At 42.0% G+C, this 12014-nt stretch overlaps 1 protein-coding gene across 1 annotated transcript in view; it reads left to right on the forward strand.

The window, feature by feature from the left end:
* Positions 1 to 12014, forward strand: part of MYO1D (myosin ID) — a 273264-nt gene that overhangs the window by 107394 nt on the left and 153856 nt on the right. The window contains exons 12-14 of the mRNA XM_070394306.1: positions 524 to 594; positions 4580 to 4654; positions 10458 to 10590. Of these exons, the coding sequence (XP_070250407.1) occupies positions 524 to 594; positions 4580 to 4654; positions 10458 to 10590 (279 nt within the window). The remainder of the gene's footprint in view (positions 1 to 523; positions 595 to 4579; positions 4655 to 10457; positions 10591 to 12014) is intronic.

Here is a 12014-nt window from a genome sequence, read left to right on the forward strand (position 1 = left end):
GTGAAGGTCGTCCGGACGGTCATTCTGCTGTTCGGTCTAATTAGCATATTAGTTCTTAATTATATAGGGTATATGATAGCAGCCAAGATTTAAGTATCATAGACAATAGAAGTCTATTTCTCTTCCAGGGACCCACACTTCTTTCATCTTCTGCCTCTTCCATCCCCCGTGTCCTTCTTTGCATCCAGCTAGTGGGAGGAGAAAAGAAAGTACAGAAGACGATTGTCCATTTCTTACCAGCTTTGGCCTGGAACAGCCTCACCTCACTTCCACTCCTTCCATTGTCCAGAACTTGGTCATTCGCCCATATTCAACAGCAGAGGGTGCTGTGTGGGTTTCTAGTGAAAGCTCCCAGTGGTTACCACACAAGCAGAATATTTAAATCAAGCCTCACACAGTGTGATTTCATTCACAATGATATCACGATTTTGTAATAAAATTATCTTCTTCAATGAAATTGGAATATATTTTTAGGAAAGTGTAAATGGCTGTTTTAAAAATAATCTCCTTCTTGATTTCTTAGCTCTGTGCCTCAGACAAAATCCTGGAGTTTGATCGGGACTTCCGAATTCGACATTACGCAGGGGATGTAGTGTGAGTATCTTACTTTGGCACCTAACGTGATGTTTGCATGCAACCTCACTTCAGAAATTATAACCAGGGGGAAATATAGGTTGTTTTCCTGTTCATTTGCATTATTTTCAGTCATTTTATAGGCCTCCTTTAATCTTTCCACTTAAAAATAAAAATTGGCATCGCTTCATGCATTCCTTGCTTTTCAAACATTTATTGAGCACACACTGTGTGGCCATGCACAGCTCCTGGCATAGTTGTTCGTCAGTCAAAATCAACAGATGGATAAATAAACCAAGTTAAGGACTAGGATAGAACAATAGATGAGATGGGCCTTTCTCCGAAGAAGGTAATAGTGTAGAGCAGCGGTTCTCAACCTGTGGGTCGCGAACCCTTTGGCGGTCAAATGACCCTTTCACAGGGGTCGCCTAAGACCATCCTGCATATCAGATATTTACATTATGATTCATAACAGTAGCAACATTACAGTTATGAAGTAGCAACGAAAATAATTTTATGGTTGGGTCACAACATGAGGAACTGTATTTAAAGGGCCAGAAGGTTGAGAACCACTAGTGTAAAGGAAGTTATAAGCAGATACATTGTAGGTCACTATAAAGAAGGATGAATGGGAGGCAGAAAGCACAGGCATTATGGGAACACTGAGCAGGAATGCTTAACCCAGAGTGGAGTATAGAGAAGTCTTGCTGAAGGAAGTGATACCCAAGCTGAGTCCTAAAAGTAAAAGAGTTTAATCAGGGCAAAGAACTAGGAAGAGAGGAGGGAGAAGCGAGGGAGTTCCAAGCAGAAGAGGCAGCAGACACACAGGCCCTGAAGTGAGAGTCACCCATCATGACCAGTTTTGCCATTTTATTTATCAAATATTTTTTGAAAAGTAAAATTTGCAGGAGGCACATTTTCTGATTACAATAAAAGTAGAAATTGACAAGAAAATATAACTAAAAAAAATATAACTACCTTAGCATTTTAGTCTCCTAGGGCTGCTGTAACAAATTACCTTCAATTGATGGCTTGAAACAGGAGAAATTTATTCTTTCACAGTTCAGCAGGCCAGGAGTTTGAAATCGAGGTGTCGGCAAGGCCACACTCTAAAGACTCTAGAGAAGAGCATTTTTTCAGCTTCTGGCAGCCGCAAGCATTCCTTGGCTTGTGGCCCCATCGCTCCAGGCTCTGCCTCTGTGGTCACATTGCTGCCTCCTCTTGGGTGTGTCTGTGTTAAATCTCATCTGCTTCTAAGCTAAAACTACACTTGTGAAGGCATTAAGGCACCTCCTGGGTAATACCATATAAGCTGCTCCTCTCATCATCCCTCACATAACCACACCTTTTATCGTATAAGGTCAACATTCATAGGGTCTGAGGAGTTAGGCATGGATGCTGTTCAGGGGGCATTTTCCAGCCCACTGTACTTAGTAAGCTTTGTCCACTGAACACTGCTCCTTACTGTGTAAAGGCCTCTCTTGTTCTTTCTCCTTATGGTTTACATTAGGAATTCTGTTTATATTCATAAAACCCATGATAGGAAGAGATGAAACAACTATAAAAAGGCAAATGATGATCTCTACATGCTGAAAAGACATCTGAAGAAATTTTAATAGCTGTTCCTGATTTAAATTAAAACTCTGGAATCATATAAAATAATATGGCTCGAAATTATCACCCCATCTGTCACACTAGCCATTAGGGCTGGTATGGCACCATTTTCCTCTTTTTCTGGTCCTGTTCCCAGGTTCCAGAATACTGAGGAGGGAAGATCAGCACCGCACAGCTGTCTCCCACTGAAAACCCAGACCTCGCTTACTGGGTGCTTTCATCTCGCTCGCAGTGGCATAGAAGCAGGGCTGGACAGAGAGGCCTTAGAGACCACCAGGCCAGCCCTTTCATTTTACAGATGAGGAAACCTACGCAGAGAGTGTAAAAGTCATACCCAGGGTTACACAGCATGTTCATGGGAGAGCTGAGACAATAAGTAGGTTTCCTGACCTCCAGAACTCCAGCCAACCTCCCTGAGTGCAGAAGAGGGAAGGAGCTGGGGATGGAGCAGTGATAGGATTAGGAGCTAGAAAAAAGGGGGTGTGTGAGGCTTTGTGGCCAGATGTCTTTTCAGCAACTAGGCCCATTTGGTTGAAGTGTATCCTCTGCGGTCACATTGCCTCCTCCTATTGGGTGTGTCTGTGTTAAATCTCACCTGCCTCGATGCTGAGCCCTCCAGTCCTTTTTTAGGTTTTTACTGGACATCTTCTGTGTGCATGGTGCTTTCTAAAGTGTGGCCCCTGCCCACAAAGAGCTTTCCACGTAAGATGCATACATGCACATATGGTGGTGTGTGTATGTATTTATACACATACATTTTTATATTATCTATATAAATACTTACACACATATATATACACACACATTTACATGCTTACATTGATACAATAAAAGATGGTCTGAAATAGTTGCCATATGGACTTGTTGTCAGGATTCAGAATAAGGAAATGATATCATCCTTCTAGCTGTGTGTAATACACCCAGGGAAGCCAATGCTGCCTCGGGTCCTTGATGTAGTCCTTGGATGCTGGACTATATTTTTATAGGAACAAGTGGGAAGAGTGCTAAACATTTAGGAAATAGCTACTGGCTCCATTTGACAGGAGTGTGTCCTTTTTGTAGCAAAGACAAGAAGAAATGCCTAGAAAAATAGATTCAGATCAAATCATAATGAATCTTCAAAGCCCAAAATAAGGGCTTGGAAGTTTGAGTTTTATGGGTTACATGATAGATTGAGTCAGGTGACTTCGAGGGTTCAGTCAAATATGGCTTGAAGGTATTAGGAAGAAGACCTAGAGTGGGGGAGGCACGTGCCCCCCACCCCCATGGGCTGCATAGCATGATGGGACTTTCTTGCAGAATTAAGTATGCAAGGCTGAAATATTGGCGAGGGTTCGGGGTTAGAGATCTGAGAACTGTGTGCATTGACGTGATTGTTGAGGGGACATGTAGACAGGTGAGAAAACAGAGCTGTAAGAAGCAGCTGCATCTAGAGTTACCATCACCCAGAATCTTCCATGACTTTTATACCCCCAGCCCTGAGTGTGCGCCACCTAGAGGCCATGCCCGTCACTGCAGCAGAACAGGTCCCATTCCCACCTTTCTCACCAACTACTGGGCTTTCAAGACCTTACTCATCTCCCTTCCTCCAGACCAGCGGTTCTCAACCTGTGGTTTGTGACCCCTTTGGCAGTCGAACGGCCCTTTCACAGGGTTCGCCTGAGACCATCCTGCATATCAGATATTTACATTACGATTCATAACAGTAGCAACATTACAGTTATGAAGTAGCAACGAAAATGATTTTATGGTTGGGTCACAACATGAGAAACTGTATTTAAAGGGCCAGAAGGTTGAGAACCACTGCTCCAGACCATGAACACTGGCCTCCTCGTTTTCTTTCAAGAATGTCATGCATGTGCCTGCTTCCTTCCCTTTGTTTAATAATCTATTTCCCTGTGTGATCTGCCTTCTGCTTTCTCCTCTGCTTATCCAGCTCTTACCATCCTTTGCGGTTCTCCTTGGATTCTTTTATCCCACCCTGAACACGCTGAGCGAACCTTAGGCAAGCCCCTTGACCTCCCTACGGATGAGGCCCTTAGTTCCTGTGTGTCGCTGGTTTGCTTTTATCTTAGTAATGCTGGATGATAAATACAGCTGTCTGTATTTTAAGAGTCATCTTTTTGAGGTAAGCAGTACGCCAGTAGAAAATGATCTTAATTGCAATTATGGTAATGATGTTTGCTCTGCTTTTGAAGAATAGAAACAATAGCTCCTTTATTTAAGAGGTAAAATGTGATGTTCCTTACCACAGGACATCGAGGACAGAATCAGCCTCATAAACTGATTGCATAATTAACAGTGGGAGGGTGCTGTAGATTTCTAGAAAAGCTTTACATGTGGCTCTTGCTTGGTGAGTAATGAACATTTTCTATGTTTTTTCCTCCATTAGCTATTCTGTCATCGGTTTTATTGACAAAAATAAAGACACTTTATTTCAAGATTTCAAGCGCCTGATGTATAACAGGTAGGGTTAAATTTTACTATCTTTATATTAAACACTTTGACATATATCGCACAGTATATATGCACACGATTATTTTTACGTGACAACTTTAAGATTTTTTTTGGTAAATTCTCTAGTTCTGCTTGATCAGACTTTATAAAATATTACTCTGTAATTATAACAATCAATAGATTTAGGACAGGGACCTGCTATGAATATGATTTTCTCTGATTGCCCTTGGGTGGCCTCAGTTTCTCTGTTTACGGCTGCCATCCTTCTGGCACCCCCTACCAGAATATTCAGGAGGAGTCCCTGGCTGGGCCAGTGGCAAATGGACGGCGTCAGATAACCTCTGGCATAGCTGAAAACTTCACGCTCCGATTCCCACTTTAGTGACTTTGCCTCCGACGAAGAGGTCCCTCTGCTGTCCGAGTAGCAGCTGGAATGGGTGATGGTAGATCCTGAGTGGACAGAACCTTCTCATAATCCCAGAAAAGGGGAAGAACCAATTTCAAACCCAGCATGATTCTTTGGAAAGAAGGTCCATGAAGAAAGAAGGATGCTCAGCCAGCTGCTGCTTTGGGGTTAGAGAACTGTAGACACTCATTTATCAAGTCTCCTCAATCAGTGGGTCAGTGGATCATCAAAGATGTACTGAGCACCTCTGAGTCACATGTTCTTCCACACTCTGGGGTACAGCTGTGGGAGAAATTTAGACAAGTCCCTGCCCCCTTGTGTCTTATATTCTAGTAGAGGGGGCAGTCAGTAAACAAAAAGACAGCTAACTTTCAGGTAGTGACAAGTGCTGTGAAGAAAAATAAAGTAGGTAAAAGAGTGAAGGATGATCACTCTCTCTCTCTTCCAATTTTTTTGGTGGGGGGAGGCAACCAAAATTTCTGGTGGTCTTGTTTTGACAAGGCTTAAAAAAAAACAAACAGATTGAAGCGTGCAGGCAAGGAAGGGCAGGGGAGACATTGTAAATAGGGTGGTGGGAAAGTCTTCTTAAAAGAGGTGACATTTGAGCAGAGACCTGAATAGAGTGGGGGAGTGAGCCGTGAACAGTGGGGAAGAAGAGCATTTCAGGTAGAGAGAACAGCTAGTACCAAGGTGCTAAGGTAAGAATGAGTTTGGGAGCATGGAGAACAGCCAGAAGGTCATTGTGGTGTAAAAAAGAGGGATGGGGAGAGTGACAAGGAATGAGTATTTACAGAGGTCAATGGGGCCTGGGTTATGAAGAGTCTGTGAGCCGAGGTAAGGAGGAAGAATGAAGGGCAGCCATTGGAATTAATGATACAATGTGATTTATACATTAAATCACTAGGGCTACCTTATAAAGCACACACTGTTGAGGGCAAGAGTAGAACTGGGGAGACCAGTTAGGGGACTAGTCTGAGATTGTGATGGTAGTGACAGAGATGATGCAAGGTGGTCAGAGTGGGTGATGGTAAGTAGAGCTAACAAGACTTGTTGATGAATGGGATGTGTGATGCGAGAGAAAAACAGAAATCCAAGCCGATGCCTGAGCAGTGCAGAAGGGATGCTTGATGGGGGAAGACAAGAGGAGGAGCTAATCTGGTGAGCTTTGTCTAGGATATTTTATGCCGGAGGTGCATATTATATTGAACATCCAGTTGAAAATGCCAAATAGGCAATCGCATGTATGCCTCTGGGACTCAGGGTAAAGGTGGGGCTAGGGGTATCAATTCATTAATAGTATTTAAAGTCTTAAGACTGGATGAGGTTTTAGGGGGAACACAGATTTAAAAAATAAGAGAGAGGAGAGGTAAAAAAAAAAAAAAAGAACCCCTGAGACGCTCCAGCATTTAGAGTCAAGAAAGAAAGGAGGAACTAGCAAAGGACACTGAGCGTGTCAGTGAGGCAGGAAGAAAACCCGAATCTGGTGTCAGCGAGGCCAGGCCAAGGAAAAAGTGCGTTGAGAAGAAAAAGGTATAAACCGTGTCAAAAATCTGTCCAGAGCAGAGTGATGTGAGGACCGAGATGCACTGTTGGGTTTGCTGACATGAACATCAGTGGGACTCTTGACAGCACCGGTGGAGTTGTGGAAGGCCAGTGTGTGATGGAAGTGGGCTCCAGGGAACGGAGAAAATGAGAATGTGGCGATGTGTTTAGACTGTTGTTTCCAGCAGTTTTGCTGTGAAATGGTTCATCTGCGTGCATGCCACCAGGAGTGCTGATGGAGCTGTGCCGTTAGGATGTTACAGGTAGAGGGGACCCCTGTAAGAGCTGGCCATGGGGAAAAGGGACTTTCAGAAAAAGGAGTTTCAGTACGTAACTTATCAGGTAAGAGGGACAAAGGACAGAGTCTGGCATAGCTCTGTGTAGAAAATGTCAAAAACTCAAATTAGAAAAAATGGCCTTCATTGGCCAGTGGCAATGTCTGTGGGTTTGTTGCTAAGGAAAGAAGGCAGAGCCAGGCTGTGTACCAAGAGACTGCCCCAGGTGGCATTCCTTACCTTCGGGAATTCATCATGGCCCCAAGTTCAGCTCCCCGGGAACAGCTCCACCTCCCAGGGGTGGTTTCACGTAACTCTGAGCTCACAGGACAAATGAAGAAACGGAACAGCCTGTGGATTATTTCCAGAGGAATATCTAATGGTCATGTGGAATGGAATACTTGCGTTGGTATGACAAGCTATTTTTTTTTTCCTATTGGAAAACCCACTAGGGAAGTCAAAACAGCAGTGAGAACTCTAGTTTATTAATTGACTGAAAAACATTACTCATAAAGTCCAAAATGTTTAATCGCTTGGGAAACACAGAGTCGGAACAAAGGAACTTCGATAAATCCAACAATTAAAGGCGTCTAGCGAAGATGAGTTCATTTCACAATAGGGATGATCTTGTCAGAATTGCAAAAAGATTAAACATCTGTTGACTGCAACTTATTGTACAGATATCCATCAGAGGAAAGGCCTTGCCAGTGGGGTGGGAAGTCTTGAAATTGTTCAGGCAAAAACCATCCTCCTGGGTGGTGCGTGGATGGGCTACCTTTGCCTCTGGACACGTCAGTGCTTCCATGGCTAAATAGCCTCCCAAATTTCCATCCTTTTTTCCTTTTTATATATTTAAAGGAACTTGGATCTCCAGTTCTGTAGACCTTCAGAGTATACATGCATGTTAGTGTGTGTGTGTGTGCATATGTCTGAGTGTGTGTGTGTGTGTGTGTGTGTGTAAATGAAAGGAGGAAGAAAGCAAACCAGTGGCAGGCCAGGTGCACAGACTTTGCTCATCACTTCTGTTTTCTTAGCCAGATAAGTTCTGCCTTGCCTTAGGTACTGGGTTTCTGGATAACTAAGTTTCCCTTTTAAAGAAAGGGTTCTTTTAGTCCATTCATTTACTTATTTATTTTGAGCTATAGGGAGCAATGCCTTTTTTTCCCCCATTACAGTTTACAGTCAATATTATTTTGTATTAGTGTCAGGTGTACTGCCTAGTGGTTAGGTCAGCCATGGGCAAACTACGGCCCGCGGGCCGGATCCGGCCTGTTTGAAATGAATAAAACTAAAAAAAAAAAAGACCGTACCCTTTTATGTAATGATGTTTACTTTGAATTTATATTAGTTCACACAAACACTCCATCCACGCTTTTGTTCCGGCCCTCCAGTCCAGTTTAAGAACCCATTGTGGCCCTCGAGTCAAAAAGTTTGTCCACCCCTGGGTTAGGTTATCATATACTTGACAAAGTGTTCCCCCTGAAATTTCCAGTATCCACCTGACGCCATATATAGTCACTGCAATATTATTGACTATATTCCCTATGCTGTACTTCATATCCCCGTGACTGTTATGTAACTACAATTTGTACTTCGTAATCCCTTCACCTTTTTCACCCATCCCCCCCAATGCCCCACCCATCTGGCAACCATCAGTCTGTTCTCTGTGTCTATGTGTCTGTTTCAGTTTTGTTTGTTCATTTATTTTGTTCTTTAGCTTCCACAAACAAGTGAAATCATATAGTATTTGTCTTTCTCTGTCTGGCTTATTTCACTTAGCATAAAACCTTCTAAGTCCATCCATGCTGTTACAAATGGTAAGATTTCGTTCATGTTTATGGCTGAGTAATATTCCATTGTATATATGTACCAGAGCTGTTTTTATCCACTCATCTATATTCATGGGCACTTGGGTTGCTTCCATGTCTTGGTTATTATAAATAATGCTGCAATAAACATAGGAGTGCATATATTCTTTTGAATTAGTATTTTGGGTTTCTTCAGATATATACCCAGAAGTGGAAATACTGGGTCATAAAGCAGTTCCATTTCTCATTTTTTGAGGAAACTCCATACTGTTTTTCATAGTGGCTGCACCAGTCTTCATTCCCAGCAATAGTGCATGGGTCCCATTATAATAAATGTCTTAGTTCCTTCATTTTCAGCACCCCTCCCTAACTGACAAGGTAGTACAAGAGTCTCTATAAATGGCCAGCAGTGAGTAAGGTGATATTTGGGGTAGAAACTGCTTAGATCAAAGTAGAAACTGCTCACACCAGAATTTTCAAAGGACACCTGCTCTGATTTCAGGAAATTGTATTCAGTAGCTGTTAGGAAGGCATCCCGCACTCGTGTGTACTAAATGTCGAGAACCACTACTTTAAGTTCTCTCTCTGCTAAAGATTACAATGGGAAAGTTAAGGGCAAACCATGTTCGTTGATGTGGTTATTTTTATTGATGTTCATATCATTGGAAAATTATGGAATAAAACTAGAAAGTGAAAAAACTGGGTCCATAAGCCGCAGATCAGTGCATTATTTTATAGTCACTTTCTTGCGAGCGGCAGGGAGGGTCACAGTGTGGCTCTGTCTTCACTCAGAGACTCGGTAAATCTTCCCCTCACCTCATCTGTCCTTAGCATGTTTGCAGCAATTATTTTGAGCTGCTCTGTATAGAAATTTACTAGATATTTGGGAAACCAACTCAATTTTCTCAATTTTATACCAGGAGAAGAAAAGTGGGGAAAATGATGGCAGTCGTAAACACCATTAGCAAAAAAAATGCCCATGTTAATTCTTTTCTAGTCTCAAACCCCAGTTTAAAAAAAGAAAAGAAAAAATCTGACAAGAGAAAAGTTTCCAGGAAGCCAGCAAGGTTTCACATTTCAATCTTTGAAAATCAAAAGCACCCGAAATGAAACAGGAAGAAAATCCGAGTTGAGACCACCCCACGGGTTTTTAAAAATATCCCCACGGAGCCACGTAATGACTATTCCGTGGTGAGCTCGAACGCTGGCCTGAAGCGCACTTTCAAGAATTGGATCACAGCCGTCTTGGTGTCACCTCAGTGACAGATTTTAGCCGCCAGTGCTACCTGTAAGTGGCTCATCAATCCAACTGCAGGCGAGGGACTTTCTAGAAGACGGTGTGAGGATGGTTATTTTACCTTCCTCGCTGTACTTTTGGAAAGACCTGCCTGTTTGTGGTGTCACCTATTCTGCGTGAACATTTGTTTCAATCAGAAGATACTTTGGTGTTCATGTTTTCTACCATAACATTGAGAGTCATTTCCCTGCTAGTGGTTTGCACTCATTCCCATAACTACCACCCAGACTATTTTATTTTATGTGTAGATTGTAAGACCTATGTTAACTCCTTGAGGGTACTAGATCATAATAATATAGATGTCACTTCAAAGAGGGTTTTTTTTTAACGCAGTACAGTTTGGACACATCTTTCAGCATCATTTTCTGGATGGAACTGTTTCTCCAATTAGGCCTTGTGAGTTCGTGCCTCCCAGGGTACGTCCGGCAGGATTGCTTAGCAGTTCTTGTTCAGCCTGTTTGAATTGCTCTTCCTGTGCTTCTCAGTTCAAATCCTGTGCTGAAGAATATGTGGCCCGAAGGCAAACTGAGCATCACGGAGGTGACCAAGCGCCCTCTGACCGCTGCCACCTTATTTAAGAATTCTATGATCGCCTTAGTGGACAACCTTGCATCGAAGGTAATCCTTTTCTTTTCTGGCTGCCCATGATATATGTTAGCGAGAATGTAGGTATGGCTTGCTTTTTAGGTAATGATAGTAAATCAAATTGAAGAATAGATATTTAAAGCAAATGTTGTAATAGAATTTTTATTCCTGGTGTGTGGATTTTAGGTAATTATAGTAAATCAAATTGTTGTTGTTAATGGGGCTAGGTAAAACAGTTGTTTGTGTCCCAGGTAAAATTGTTTTTAATTATAAATTATAACATATGCCTGAACTTCTGCCCTGGGCTGACACCAATGGCTGGCTTTTTTAAAAAAAATCTTGAACTAAATTGTAATACACCATCTGTATATTATATCTGAATACAAAATGACCAGATAGAGTTTTAAGAGGAGGTTTGGTACTTAAGTATTATCCTCGGGTTGTTTTAAATAGTTGAAATAAAAAGATGTGTTATTGACCATTAGGTCTGCTTTTTATTACTCCTGTGAGATCTAATCCTGTTGGTTAACTTTAGTCTGTTTTTTTGTAAAGAACATATTTTTGCTTTCAACTACTGCTGCTGACAACTTTGATAAATTAGGCAGCATTCTGGGACTCATTATTTTTAATTCCTTCTTTTTTATCTTTCTCTTCTGGTGCTTTTCCTGTGTCATTTCTTCATTATTATCCTTTTTTTAAAAAAATCAACTTCCTCTCTAAGAATTTAAATCTGTTCCATTTCTGGTGCCTTCCCTGTGGATGAATTAGGCAAATGCCACAAGAACATGTCTGTTCAGTGGCTTTCTGGTTTTTGTCTTTTGTTAATCCTCACCTGAGGATATTTTTTCATTGGTTTTTAGAGACAGTGGAGGGACGGGGAGAGACAGAGAGAGAGAAACATCGATGTGAGAGAGGCACATCAATGGTTGCCTTCCGCAGCCTGCAAGTGAGGTGCATGCCCTTGACCGGAATTGAACCGGGGACCCTTCAGTCCTTGGTCTGAGACTCTATCCACTGAGCCAAACCGGCTAGGGTGCTTTCTATTTATTTTCATCAGGATTCTTTGGCCTCAAGTGACAACAAATAAGTGCAATTTGTTGGTTAATATAATTAAACCTCTGGAACAGGAGGGGTAAAGACTAGAATTCATTAGAACGCTTTCTCTTGTCTCTCGGCTTCTCTGCATGTCAGCTTCAACCTGCCTCACCCAGCAAGAAGGGAGGCAAACCTCACGGGAAAGCATGCAACACAGGAACTAGAGTTGAACAGAGGATTTTATAAAATATATTAGATTTATTTAATTAACTAGAAAAGAACCACGTTTCTAAAATCAGTAGTTAAATGTGCATTTTTAAAAAAATTAAAATACTAGAACCGTCTATGGTGTCTGTGTCAGGAATTGCATTCAGCTGCTAATAAAAGAGACCCCAGTTCATAGCTTATCCTTGAGAGACATG

The sequence above is a fragment of the Myotis yumanensis genome, unplaced genomic scaffold (assembly GCF_028538775.1).
Source record: "Myotis yumanensis isolate MYYU_CA2020_CCGP unplaced genomic scaffold, mMyoYum1.0.hap1 SCAF_16, whole genome shotgun sequence".
In the NCBI taxonomy this organism is placed as follows: domain Eukaryota; kingdom Metazoa; phylum Chordata; class Mammalia; order Chiroptera; family Vespertilionidae; genus Myotis; species Myotis yumanensis.